The 12,785-nt window shown below is 37.2% G+C and overlaps 1 protein-coding gene across 5 annotated transcripts in view; it reads left to right on the forward strand.

Moving 5' to 3' along the window:
- The window catches only part of STK33 (serine/threonine kinase 33), a 68,919-nt gene that overhangs the window by 27,319 nt on the left and 28,815 nt on the right, over positions 1–12,785 (forward strand). For 4 of the 5 annotated variants that reach the window (XM_081934327.1, XM_081934328.1, XM_081934330.1 and 1 more), the window contains exons 3-5: positions 4,078–4,215; positions 7,689–7,978; positions 10,988–11,107. In XM_081934327.1, the coding sequence (XP_081790453.1) occupies positions 7,757–7,978; positions 10,988–11,107 (342 nt within the window). In that variant the 5' untranslated portion in view covers positions 4,078–4,215; positions 7,689–7,756. The remainder of the gene's footprint in view (positions 1–4,077; positions 4,216–7,688; positions 7,979–10,987; positions 11,108–12,785) is intronic. The other variant, XM_081934331.1, reaches the window with a different exon arrangement.

Here is a 12,785-nt window from a genome sequence, read left to right on the forward strand (position 1 = left end):
GCCTAAGACCTGTATGTTGCAGATGTAAAGAGCAGATTAAACCTAGGAAGGAAAGCAATGGCAAACTGAAATATACCATATTTTTTGGAGTATAAGGCACACCTTTCCCCCACAAAAAAGAGGGTGAAAATCTGGGTGTGTCTTATACTCCGAATGTCACCACCTGGTTCATCTGGAGAAGGGGCAGGTGAAGTGAGCGCTACACAGGAGGCATAAGACAAAGTGGCTCATCGCTTGGCCTCCTGCTTCTCCAGACAACCCAGTTGGAGGGCGGTCAGCTTCTGCTCCTGCCTGGAAGACAGATCTGGCCAGGAGAAATGCACACCCTGTTTTTGCAATCGAGGAGAAAAAAAAGCATTTCAGGTGGTGGGTGGTTCCAGGCTGCACCACAATCCCTGCAGCCTGGAACCGCCCACTGCCTGAAATGGTCTTTTTCCTCCCTGATTGCAAAAATGGGGTGTGTACTCCTCCTGGCCAGATCCGTTTCCCGGGCCAGGAGTAGAAACCGTCCACCGTCCACCTGGGTTGTCTGAAGAAGTGGGAGGCCAAGTGGTGAGCCACCGTGCCTTACATCTGTCATACAGCGCCCGCTTCACCTACCCCTTCTCGGGCAGTTCCAGGTGGCCAAGATCGCCGCGTTCTGAAAAGCACTCTTTTTCCTCCCAAATTGCAAAAACGGGGCATGTGTTCCTCCTGGCCAGATCCATCTCCCATTCCCAGCTAATCAGCTGCTCCTGCTGAATCAGACTGCAATAATGTGCTGAAGCTGACCTGGCTGTTTGCTGCAAGGACCCTAGCCAGATTAATACCGATGGATGCTGGTAGGCAGAGCCAGAAACTTTTTTTCCGGTTTTCCTCTCCAAAAATTAAGGTGCGTCTTATAGTCCGGTGTGTCTTATACTCCGAAAAAATACAGTAATAATAGAGAGTGAGAATATCTGTATGATAACAAAGATCCAAATATTTTTTTAAAAATTGTTTATTCAGTGACAAGGCTTCAATTGGTTGAGGAAACCTGTAATAGTAGTGTTCTAATATTTTAAAGTCACTGCTTTGGCTAGTGACAGTAGGCTTCCAGACTCAATTCAAGGTATTGATAATTACCTATAAAGCCCAGTATGGCACTGTATTAGGGACAGTCTTGCTAATTGTGATTCAGCTTATACCAGCGATGGCGAACCTTTTTTGGCTCGCGTGCCACAAGTGGGGGGAGCGCAGGGGGGTCGTGTGCAGGCGTGCTGCACCCATAATGCAATGCGCGACCCCCCCAGTGCGCATGCGTGCACAACGCGCGACCTCCCCATTTTTACATGTTTTTTTCGCCCTCCCCAGGCTCCAGAGGCTTTATAGGAAGTGACTTCCGGTTTGCTTGGAGGGTGGTTTTAAGCACTCCGAAGGCGTCAGGGAAGCCTCCGGACGGTCCCTGAAGCCTTTGGAATGCTTAAAACGACCCTCCAAGCAACCCGGAAGTCACTTCCGGTTTGCTCGGAGGGTGGTTTTAAGTACTCCAAAGGAATCAGGGAAGCCTGTGGACGGTCCCTGAAGCCTCCGGGGGCGGGGGGGAGGCTCTTTTCGCCCTCCCCAGGATCCTATAAAGCCTCTGGAGCCTGGGGAAGGCGAAAAATAGCTTTTAAAAAGGTGAACTCAGCTGGCCAGCGCCTCGCGTGCCCTGACAAATGGCTCCGCGTGCCACTTGTGGCACACGTGCCATAGGTTCGCTATCACTGGCTTATACTTTCTACAGTAGTCATCTAGAGAGGGAATAAAAAGGCTTTGAATTGGATACATTTTCTGTCAGCCCTTCAGGATAGATCAGACTAAGAATTCAATGTTATGTAGGCCAGTGCTACTCTTATTGTAACAAAATCTTGTAAGTCTAGGAGTGCTTTTCCCTCCTCCCTTTATCTTTGGGAGTACTAGGGAGGGAGTTTTCTGAGGTTTTATTCAAGGACAATCCTGTCCCAAACTCTTTTGTCAGACTGTTGTCTTGGTGGGCCCCCCTCCTCTTGTCCTTCAAAGCCATTTCCTCTGCTCTCTACATTGGTTAGGTTCAACCCACGGAATCATTGCTCTTCTACTCTTCTGATCAGTGCTCTTTGCTTTTGATGGAGGCCAGCAGAGAGGACTAAACACATTATTTTCACCTTCTTCACGCTTCAATATGGGCTGGACATGGGGAGACAAAAGAATGTCTTTTTAGAACATTTTAGAAAATTTCATACCACCATTCAGATAATGATGTAGTCTGTATTATTCTAGTGAAAAAATTGGAGCGGAGTGGGGGATACATTTTTTAAAATAAAAGTATTAATGAGCTAAAATAAAATAATTCAATGCCAATGGAGAATTTTTGATTATAATGTATATATTTTGATAAAAATTCAAGTATATAAATTGAACAAATGTTACCTGTCTCATAATACAATTGTATCAATTATGCCTTTAGTCTATAACCACAAGCCTAAAATATTCCTAAATACAACACTTAAATAGGCAAATAATGTCTTTGTGTGAATATATAATAAAAGGCTTTTTACTTTTCTTAATAGAAATAAATTACACCGTATTGGCTTGAGCTATTTTATTAATATGCAATTATGGCTTTTAGGGATGAATAACATGACACCAATTCTTTAGCTCACAATGGACTTCCTATCGCATTCAACTTAGATTTCCTTGTTATTTTCATTTTGAATATTGAAAGCTTTTGTTAGTTTAGAAAGAATAATAATAAAGTTTTCCCCTACTTTTGTTTATTATTAGTCTTATGTTTAATTATGTTGCCTTGTCCTTTTTTTGGTATGTTAGGAATGCTTTCAAATGGATTATGAAACAAGGAGAGCAAAAGAATGACCATTTGACATGGTTTGTTAACATTAAAAACTTTAAGAAGTTCCTTAAGTTAATTATTTCTTGGTATCTGTGTGGTAGACAAAACATACTCCCATTTTGCACAGTTGACCATTAAATAAATGACTGTATCATATATCATGGGCAACTGATTTCTGTGTTGTGCTTGGTGTATCCTGAACATTAAGTGTTGTGTGAAGTAAAGATTAAAGTGTGGAATATCTTTTTCCCCCTTACATAGTAAATGATTCTATTTGTTTCCCTTATAAATGAAAACTGGAGAAGCAAAAAAGGAGGTGGGCACTAAAAGCTGTCATAAAGCTGTCAAATGTCAATATATTCAATTAAAACATATTTTACATATTTTACTTCTGAATTTTCCTAAATGAGTTTGGAAAATCCTAAGGCAGCTGATGTGTTTTAAATACTGTAAGTATTGCTAAGATAGAAAATGTCCATTTGCATGAAATATGGAATGAACTTTGATACATGTGATTTGGGCTTGCTTGCTAATACTGTAATCCTATTTTGTGTTGTTATTCCAATTATTAATGTGATTTTGCACAGAAAAATATGTTTAAAATTGTTAATGTGATTTAAATTATTTATCAAAAGTTTTAGTTTATTAAGAATTTGTGGTTCTTTGGGTTAGAATATAGTGAAGAAGATAGTTTTGCTTTGTTTAAAAAAAAACTATTCAGATTTAAACTGTTGGATTGAGGTTACAAAATCATTTTTAATCTTAAATTCTCTCCAGTATTGAAACAGAAAGATTGATCTCTTTGGTTCTGCAGCAGCAAAGTTTAATTTGTTGTTTCAAAACTGAATTGCCATTACACTGTATATTGATTATACTAATAGAGCCATGATGTATTATGGAGTGTTTGTGAACTTTATTTAGTAACTTCAATCTTTCAGTAATTTAGGGTTTAAGAACTGTTTTTGGAACTACAGGGGATGCTGAACTTGCCAAAGACCCATGACTCTTATTCAAGACAAGCAATTCGTGGTATAAAATGAAGCATTAAAGAACTATGTTTTCAAAACAAATAGAATTATATATGGTCTGACAAGCTTTGTCTTAAATAAAATGAAATTAGATCCAAAGGCAGAGTTTCAAATTTTATCCAAGATTTCAAGTTCTACCAACTGATACATCCTTATCAAACACATCTTTAATTATTCATAACTTGGTTTTGATTTCTTGTGATTTTATTGTCTTTTTAGATAGCTCATGAACATTAAAGGGATCGAATCTGTACTTTTGACATTCAGTGGCATTCAGTGATTTCTATCTATCCGGTATTGCTACTATTCCTTTCCATGACAATATTGCCCATTTCATCATGGGCCTCACTTTATGAGGTAAGATTTTTTTTTTACAATACATTAACTACTTCTTTTCTAATAATGGATGCTTATCTCTGGGCTAGCATGGAGGAGGAGATTAGGGACAGGCTGGAACATCACTCTGTTTAGGAAAGACAGGACCAGGCCATACTTGGGGAAATGGCCTCTATGTATTATACTGGTTCTGGCCTCCTGTATTCAGTCTCATTTCCAAACCATTAGATTTTCAGAGCCCCTGAGTTTTGAATGCTACTGCTGCTGCTAAATACCAGTTAATCTGCAATAACAGCTTCTGCTTGAGCATCAGGTGGCAACCATGATCAGGAAGGCTTTTACATAACTTCATTTTATTCACTTATTGTGCTCTTTCCAGGACCCAAACAAATTTCCTATGGTCATTCATCACTTGGTCACATCTTGAATGGATTACTGCAATGCACTGTACATGGGGCTGATCCACCTTAGTTCGGTGGTCCCCAATCTTTGCAGCTTGGTGGCCCGGCTTGGGGGGAGGACGAAATAAGGGAACTGGGCTGTGCAAGGAGTGGGCTGGTATGCCCTGCTTTAGTACACTGCTTTCCAACCTTTCTGGCTCTGTGGACCAGCAGCCACAGTGGGGGAGGGAATAGTTTCGTGTGAGTGAGTCACTTGCACAAATGTAGTTTCACACATGTGCATGCTCACCCACCACTTGTGTGGCCTGGTTCCCAATAGGCTGTAGCCTGGTACTATGCCGTGACTAGGGATTGCTGATCCCTGATTTATTACATTAATACAATAGCAGAGTTGGAAGGGACTTTGGAGGTCTTCTAGTCCAACCCCCTGCCTAGGCAGGAAACCCTATACAGTTTCAGACAAATGGCTATCCAACATCTTCTTAAAGACTTCCAGTGTTGGGGCATTCACAACTTCTGGAGGCAAGCTGTTCCACTGATTAATTGTCCTAACTGTCAGGAAGTTTCTCCTCAGTTCTAAGTTGCTTCTCTCCTTGATTAGTTTCCATCCATTGCTTCTTGTTCTACCCTCAGGTGCCTTGGAGAATAGTTTGACTCCCTCTTCTTTGTGGCAACCCCTGAGATATTGGAACACTGCTATCATGTCTCCTCTAGTCCTTCTTTCTATTAAACTAGACATACCCAGTTCCTGCAACCGTTCTTCATATGTTTTAGTCTCCAGTCCCCTAATCATCTTTGTTGCTCTTCTATGCACTCTTTCTAGATCTCCACATCTTTTCTACATCGTGGCGACCAAAATTGAATGCAGTATTCCAAGTGTGGCCTTACCAAGGCATTATAAAGTGGTATTAACACTTCACGTGATCTTGATTCTATCCCTCTGTTTATGCAGCCTAGAACTGTGTTGGCTTTTTTGGCAGCTGCTGCACACTGATGGCTCATATTTAAATGGTTGTCCACTAGGACTCCAAGATCCCTTTCACAGTTACTACTGTTGAGCAAGGTACCACCTATTGTACCTGTGCATTTTGTTTTTGTTGCCTAAATGTAGAACCTTACTCTTTTCACCATTGAATTTCATTTTATTAGATAGTGCCCAATGTTCAAGTTTGTCAAGATCCTTCTGTATCTTTAGCCTATCTTCTGGAGTGTTGGCTATTCCTGCCAGATTGGTGTCATCTGCAAATTTGATGAGTTCCCCATTTATTCCCTCATCCAAATCATTGATGAAGATGTTGAAGAGTACTGGGCCCAAAACAGAGCCTTGGGGTACTCCACTGCATACCTCCCTCCATGAAGATGCAGTTCCATTGAGGACTACACATTGAGTGCGATTGGTCAGCCAGTTACGAATCCATCTGGTGGTGATGCTGTCTAACCCACATTCTTCTACTTTATCTAGTAGTAGGTTATGGTCTACCTTATCAAATGCCTTACTAAAGTCCAAGTAAACTATATCGACTGCATTCTTCTGGTCCACTAATTTTGTCACATCATCAAAGAATACAATAAGATTAGTCTGGCACGATCTGTTTTTGACAAATCCATGTTGGCTTTTGGCTATTACTTTGTTTGCTTCTAGGTGTTCGCAAATTCGTTGCTTGATTATCTTTTCCAGAATCTTTCCTGGTATTGAGGTCAGGCTGATAGGTCTGTAGTTTCCTGGATCTGTTTTTTTCCCTTTTTTGAAGATGGGAACCACATCAGCTCTTTTCCAGTCCTCTGGTAGTTCCCCGGTGCTCCAGGATCTCTGAAAGATATAGTTCACTGGTTCTGAGATCTCGTCTGCCAGTTCCTTCAGAACCCTGGGGTGCAATCCATCCGGTCCTGGTGATTTGAACTTCTCTAGGGTAGACAGGTGCTCACTTACCATTTTCCTCCCTATTTCAACTTGTGTTCCTAATCTGATTTTTGTGGTGCTGTTTTTGATAGGTTGGGCTGTTTTATCCCTTTGTGTAAAGACAGATGCAAAACATGAGTTAAATAGTTCTGCTTTCTCCCTGTTGCTTGTCACCTTCTTGCCACTTTCTCCTAGCAATGGACCAATTGTTTCCTTAACTTTTTTCTTGTTTTTAACATGTTGGAAGAAGCTTTTTTTCTGTTATTTTTTACTTTTGTGGCAAGCCTTTCTTCATTGTGAGTCTTAGCTTTCCTCACTTCATCTTTACATGCTCAGGCTACATTATATCCCTGCTCTGTGAGCTGCCACTCCATTCCATTCCATTTCATTGTGATTAAGGATGCAATTTGAGGTGCTGGCGGTCACTTATAAAGCCTTTCATGGCATAAGTCTGGAATATTGGTAGGACTGCCTCACCCCAGTTGTTTCTATTTGCCCTATTTGGTCTGGTGGGAGGGGCATTGTATGTGTTCCACTGTTTAAACAATTCATCTTGTTGGATTCAGAAAGCATACCTTTTCTGTTGAAGCACTTACACTTTGGAACACTATTAGCCCTGAGATTAGATTTGCCCCAAACCTGGTTATCACATTTATTGTGACTTTATTACGCTTATTGTATTGTTTTTATATATTGGTGGACATCCAAAACTGGATAGTGAAATGAGTGGTTATATACAGTACATTGAAAAGCTAAACTAAACTATTAATAGATCATAAAAAACACTGCTATTTTTTCTGCTTTGTAAACTGAATATATCAAGACCAACAGTTCTTTCTGTTTTTGTAGAACTCAGTAAGTTTCTTGTTGAATTTTACTTTGTACTCTCTTTCTATAGAGTCACAGTGGATGTGATAATGATGATTTAACTTTCTTACTTATAGGAATTGTTTTATAGGTCCATTTTTTGTGATTGTATTTTTAATACATGGGAAAATCCCAATAATTCTTTGTTGGAGTTTGCTTTGTGGAAAAATATTTTTACAATGATGTTTTTGACTTTCGCTTTTCCAAATTATCTGTAAATATCAAGGGACTGTGTCTTTGTTACAATATTGTTGTTGCTTGCTAGTCACTACATATTTTATGCCACGATAAATTTTCTCACCTTCTTGTTCTGCTTCCTTCAACAGTGCATAGAGAGGTTCCAATCTTTGTGCTACTATTTAATTTGCACAGCAGGATCCATACAATCAAACAAATGGCTGATCTCAATAAAGAAGAGAAGGATGTAAAATGCCTCAAGTGCTCTGCAACATTTCAACCAAGCAATAGTGTATATTCTTGTCCCTATTGCAAAAAGGATTCTGTGTGCTCTGGAGTAACTGTAGTAGAAACCTCAGATGTAACAACTGATAAAGCAAATGAGAATTTAGAACCTGAAGAAGGCCCCTCAAGAAAACAAGTATCTTCTTTAGAAGATGTAAGAGAACAAAATTTAGACATTTTCTTGTCTCCCTATGCTCTGCACTGATTTACTTTGAAATTCTTTTCTAGTTACAGAAATATATATACTATATATATACACTTTCCATCTACAAATTCTCACCCACAAACCCAGACAAATATGTCAGGATCAGATCCCTTGCCCTGTGTAAAACAGCAGTGATCTTTCCTAAAAAATGTATCCTTCTCAGATCTTGGATGGAGCTTCCTTTTGAAATGGGGTTGGGTTTTATACACATTTGAGTACTGAGAAATCTAGCTATGGATGTTGCATCATATGTCAATTGCAAACTCCTAGTTAGTGACTCAATATTTACTCATTCTCTTTAGTAATCTTTAAATAAATGCTTCATTTATCACGGTAATTGTAACTGAGGACTGTCTGCAGGCTATTCTGTTGCCCTTTCCCCATCTGTTCTTTCTTCTGACAGGGTCTGACTTCATGTATTCAGATGGTGATCCAGTTTCTGGAAAAATTCTTCTAATGTCTTGTTAATGTCACTATAGGTCGGAATGGAATTCCTAGCATTCAGCAACAACAATCTGTCAGGTGTAGCTGTACTCTAAGTTACTCCTATGTGGAAAATACCTAACTTAAGGATTTGCTTTCGAGCATGTGTAATGTTTTGAGTTTGATCAAGACAGGACATATTTATTACAAATACATTTGCAGCCATTTTAAAGCACTGGTTTCCTTTTCCCTTACTTATTTATATAGAATCCTCTGTATTTATATCCCTACTTGTAAGATGGGAAGCAACTCAGTGAAAGAAATAATAAGTAGCAGATTACATTAGATAACTCATTTTGGATTCACTTCCCCAATTTTAATTGTTCCATTTTGGCAAAAATATAACAGAAGGCCTGAATGGATGGCATCTCCAATCAGAGGAAAAGAGATTAGAGAGTGAAATCCTATTGATTCTCTGTAATCTCCTTCAGAGAAGGATATAATCAATCCTGGTAACTTGCTGAATAGGTTTTAAAATTGGTATTAAGGACATGCAGGTATAATGATTCTGTATACAGAATTGGTTCTAGAAAGTGGAACCAGTGAATTTCTGTTTGTCCTCATGGTATGCTAGATATCTTATTCTCAAGCATTGTTTTGAGCAAATGTAGGCAATACAATAGGTTATCCAAGATTTGGAGTAGGGTATTTTTTTCTCCTAGGCATTTAAAATTGAGAGATACCTTAGTCGCCTTTATATATATATATTTTCTCATGTTGATGTTTTTACAGATTAATGATATACTTAAATGATATATGGTTTAATTATATCTGATTTAAATCATGTTAATTAAGTATATATTTTAATGCATTGCCATAAACAAATTTTATGTTTATAGTTGTTTTTAGTAGAGTAGAATGGTGATATACAAATATTTTAGTAATGGATGAAATACAAATATTTTGAAATAAGTAATGAATGACTGCACTGATTTTATAAGAGACTCTTCTTATTCCAAGGTAAAGAAAAAATTAAAAGGCCTTTTACTTAATTTTAATCCAGTATAGTGAGGTTTTTTTTTTCTTTTGGGCTGGTAGAATTGTTTTTTTCTGCTATCATAATATTGTTAGAAGTGTGCAGTTAAGAATAGAGTTGAGGCAAAAATTGCAGAAAAAAAGGATAATTTATTTCTTCCTGTAAATTAGTTTCTTTAAAGAGGCAGTCTTAAAATGAAGAGGCAAAGCTTTATACAATGATAGAAATTGTATTTGAACATGCCACGAATAACCAATATCTGGGATAGAAAATGGAATTGAGAAACTATGACAGGAATGGAAAATTTCTGAATCATATGACGAGTTACCAGATGACTGGCAAAAGAAGGATATGTCATCGATGCAAATATTGCCTGGCTTTTTGGGTATCTTGTTTTTTAAAAGACAGTTTTCACAACAGTGTCATTCAAATTTTTGACAGCATAGATTTATTTATGTATTTTATTTCCTGATTCTAGCAATTAGCTTCAATCCAACCCCTTCAAATCTATGATTTCTGTAATCTGTAGAAAGCATGACTCATCACATGTTTTTATGATGAAATGTGAAAAGCGTGTCACTGTTGATTCTATAGCACATATTCTTGAAACTAAAGATTAGTTGGAAAAATAATTTCAATAATTTCTTGAAAAAAGTGTAATTTCATATACAGGTACATTTTTTTTGCAAATTTTGCTGTATTTTTGTGGTTGCCAAGAGAATCAAACAGTATGACCTAGTGTCTCCCCATTTGGACATATAGTATGACATTTTCCAAATAAAAAGCAAGTATTATGCTACCCTAAATCTCTCCAAGACCAATCTGTTTTAATATTCAAGTTTTAGAAAAGAAAAATAACAAATAGCACTGCAGCTGGAGAGCCCAGTAAAATATAGAAATTGAAATTACAGAGCTGCCTCTTGCCCTTCCTTATCTTTGTTTTGAAGAGATGCTTTGCATTCTTCTTATATTTCTCCCCAAAAGCTCAGTGTATCATTTTTTATTTTTGAAAATAAACTGGCTGTGGATTCCTATGCATCTCTAAATCACATATGTATACAACCTCAGGAGAGGTCAGATCATTTGGAGGAGTATTGCTGTGATGTGAACCTCTCCTGGATACATATGAATCAGATTGATTCAATTTCGAATTCAGTTGATTTTGAATATATTTCAATTTTAACTATTAATTGAAACAGAACATTTGACAAAACGTTAATGAATTTAAATTTCCATAGTTAAATTGATCAAAAGGGTATGGAGAAGAAAGCTCAGTTCCGATATAACATGTTGCAAGAATATTTTTTTTATTACATAAGATCGATTTATACTGAAGTGTTCTTTTAAGCCAGTTAAGTTTGTCTTTTTTAGTTCCCGTCCCACTTCATATATTTTCTTTATTTGTAATAAGTTACATAAAATGTATCTCATTTGCTTGAAGCTATTTTAAACAATGGCTTGGGTTTTAATTTCATGCTTTTCTTTTTATGTTCCTAAAGATGTCAAAGGCAGACTTAACAGACTCTCACAAAAAAATGCTTGTTACCCCAGGCATTCGTGGCAATATTGCGGAATGCAAAATCCCACATACACGAATAGATGATGGAGCAGCTATTCAGGTTTGTAATTCAGTATCCTTGTGAAATGTTGTTGTAACTTTTTAAGTATGATACGATAAAGAGAATGGTTTAGGATTGATTAGGTTTAAAAAAAGTTTAAAACCATAATATGGAAATATCTAAAGTCATTTGCAAGCTATTGAATTCTCCAGAAATCATCAGTCTCAAAATTAAACAAAATGAAATGGATTTTGGACTAGTTTACATTACCCTATTTAGAACGCATTTTCAAAATATTTGTGTAGACTACTACTTTGTACTCAGAGAAATTATAGCAACCTGGCACACAAACGATCAGATGATTGCAGCTAAAAAAATATTCTAGGGATTTTCCCCCTTTCATTGCAGTTATGATTCAAAAGATATGCTGCTCTGTTTACCAGAACTGGCTTAAATCAGCATGTTTTATTTAAACACAAGGGTACTAGCTGTGAGTAATTTGGATAATTTATTCAAGATAACAAAGTTGACCACATGACTTGCTCAAGTAGACAACATTCTTACCCAATTTTTAGTTCTGGGGTAACATACACAACTGTTTTACACAAAATTAGAGCTTATTATTGCAGGCATCCCAGGAATATAAAGGATTAATTTTGGGACTGCATTTCTGATCTACCATGTTGGCTTTAAGGGAGAATGAAGAGATTATAATTTCAAAAACAGGGACAAGAAAAATGATATTGGGTGGAAAAAACCAGCCTTTTTTTTTTTTAAAGCATTTTTCTGAAAACCAGAGAACCAGCTTGGTCAGTTATCAAGGCACCAATTAGAACTCAGGAATCTGTGACTTCTAAAGTCTTACCTTAGACATAAAAGCCAGATGGATGATTTTGGAACAGTCCTCTTCTTTCAGCACGGTTTTTGTTGTGGGGGAAATGGGAGGAAGGAGTATTAGTATATTCACCACCTTGATTTATTTATAAAAATAATAAAGGCAGGATTAAAAAAAAACTGAAAAGAAAAAAAAATACCTAAGGTTGTACGAGTGGTCCTTGAGCTGGGATTCAGAAAGCTAGACAACTGAGTTTTGTAGAAAAAAGCAAACTGATTATGAACAGAGAACATAACTTGAAGGTGATTTACAGGAAGAAGAGTACTGAGTTTCAGAAAACTGTTGTGCCAACAGGTATACCTGGGAAGATAATTTCTGTGAATGCTTTTAGTTTAGAATGCTCAGTTTTAATGAACTGGTGATGAAGGAAAGATTTGTACTCTTTTAGTTAACCAGCCATCAACACTTTGACAGTAATTGAAACCAGTTAGGGGTTAATCTGTGTCTCTAAAATACCTGAATCAGAGTGCAAATGAAAGTGGAAACATCTTTGATAATGGAATTTTATTTTCCAACAACACTGTTGGTTTAGCAGTTTGATTTTTCTAGTTAGTTGTTTTGCATTTTTTGTATTATTACTTCTGTCCTATAATTCTGTTAGCTGGGGCTAAAGGTCAATCTGCCAAACATTTCTGAATAAAAAGGGCAAGTCCAGGGCATTTGTACATGAGGCTAGGAGTAAAAAAGCTTATTTATATCCATTTTTGAAAGAAAAATAACCAGGTAACAAAAATGGCATTAGATTTAAAGGAATATAAGTCAGAATGCATTACCTTAAACACCCCAAGCATTAAATTGGAAACGGGGGGAACTGCTTATAGTGAGCATTTTAAAAAATGAGGA

Source organism: Natrix helvetica, assembly GCF_964273705.1.
Source record: "Natrix helvetica genome assembly, chromosome: 1".
Lineage (NCBI taxonomy): Eukaryota > Metazoa > Chordata > Lepidosauria > Squamata > Natricidae > Natrix > Natrix helvetica.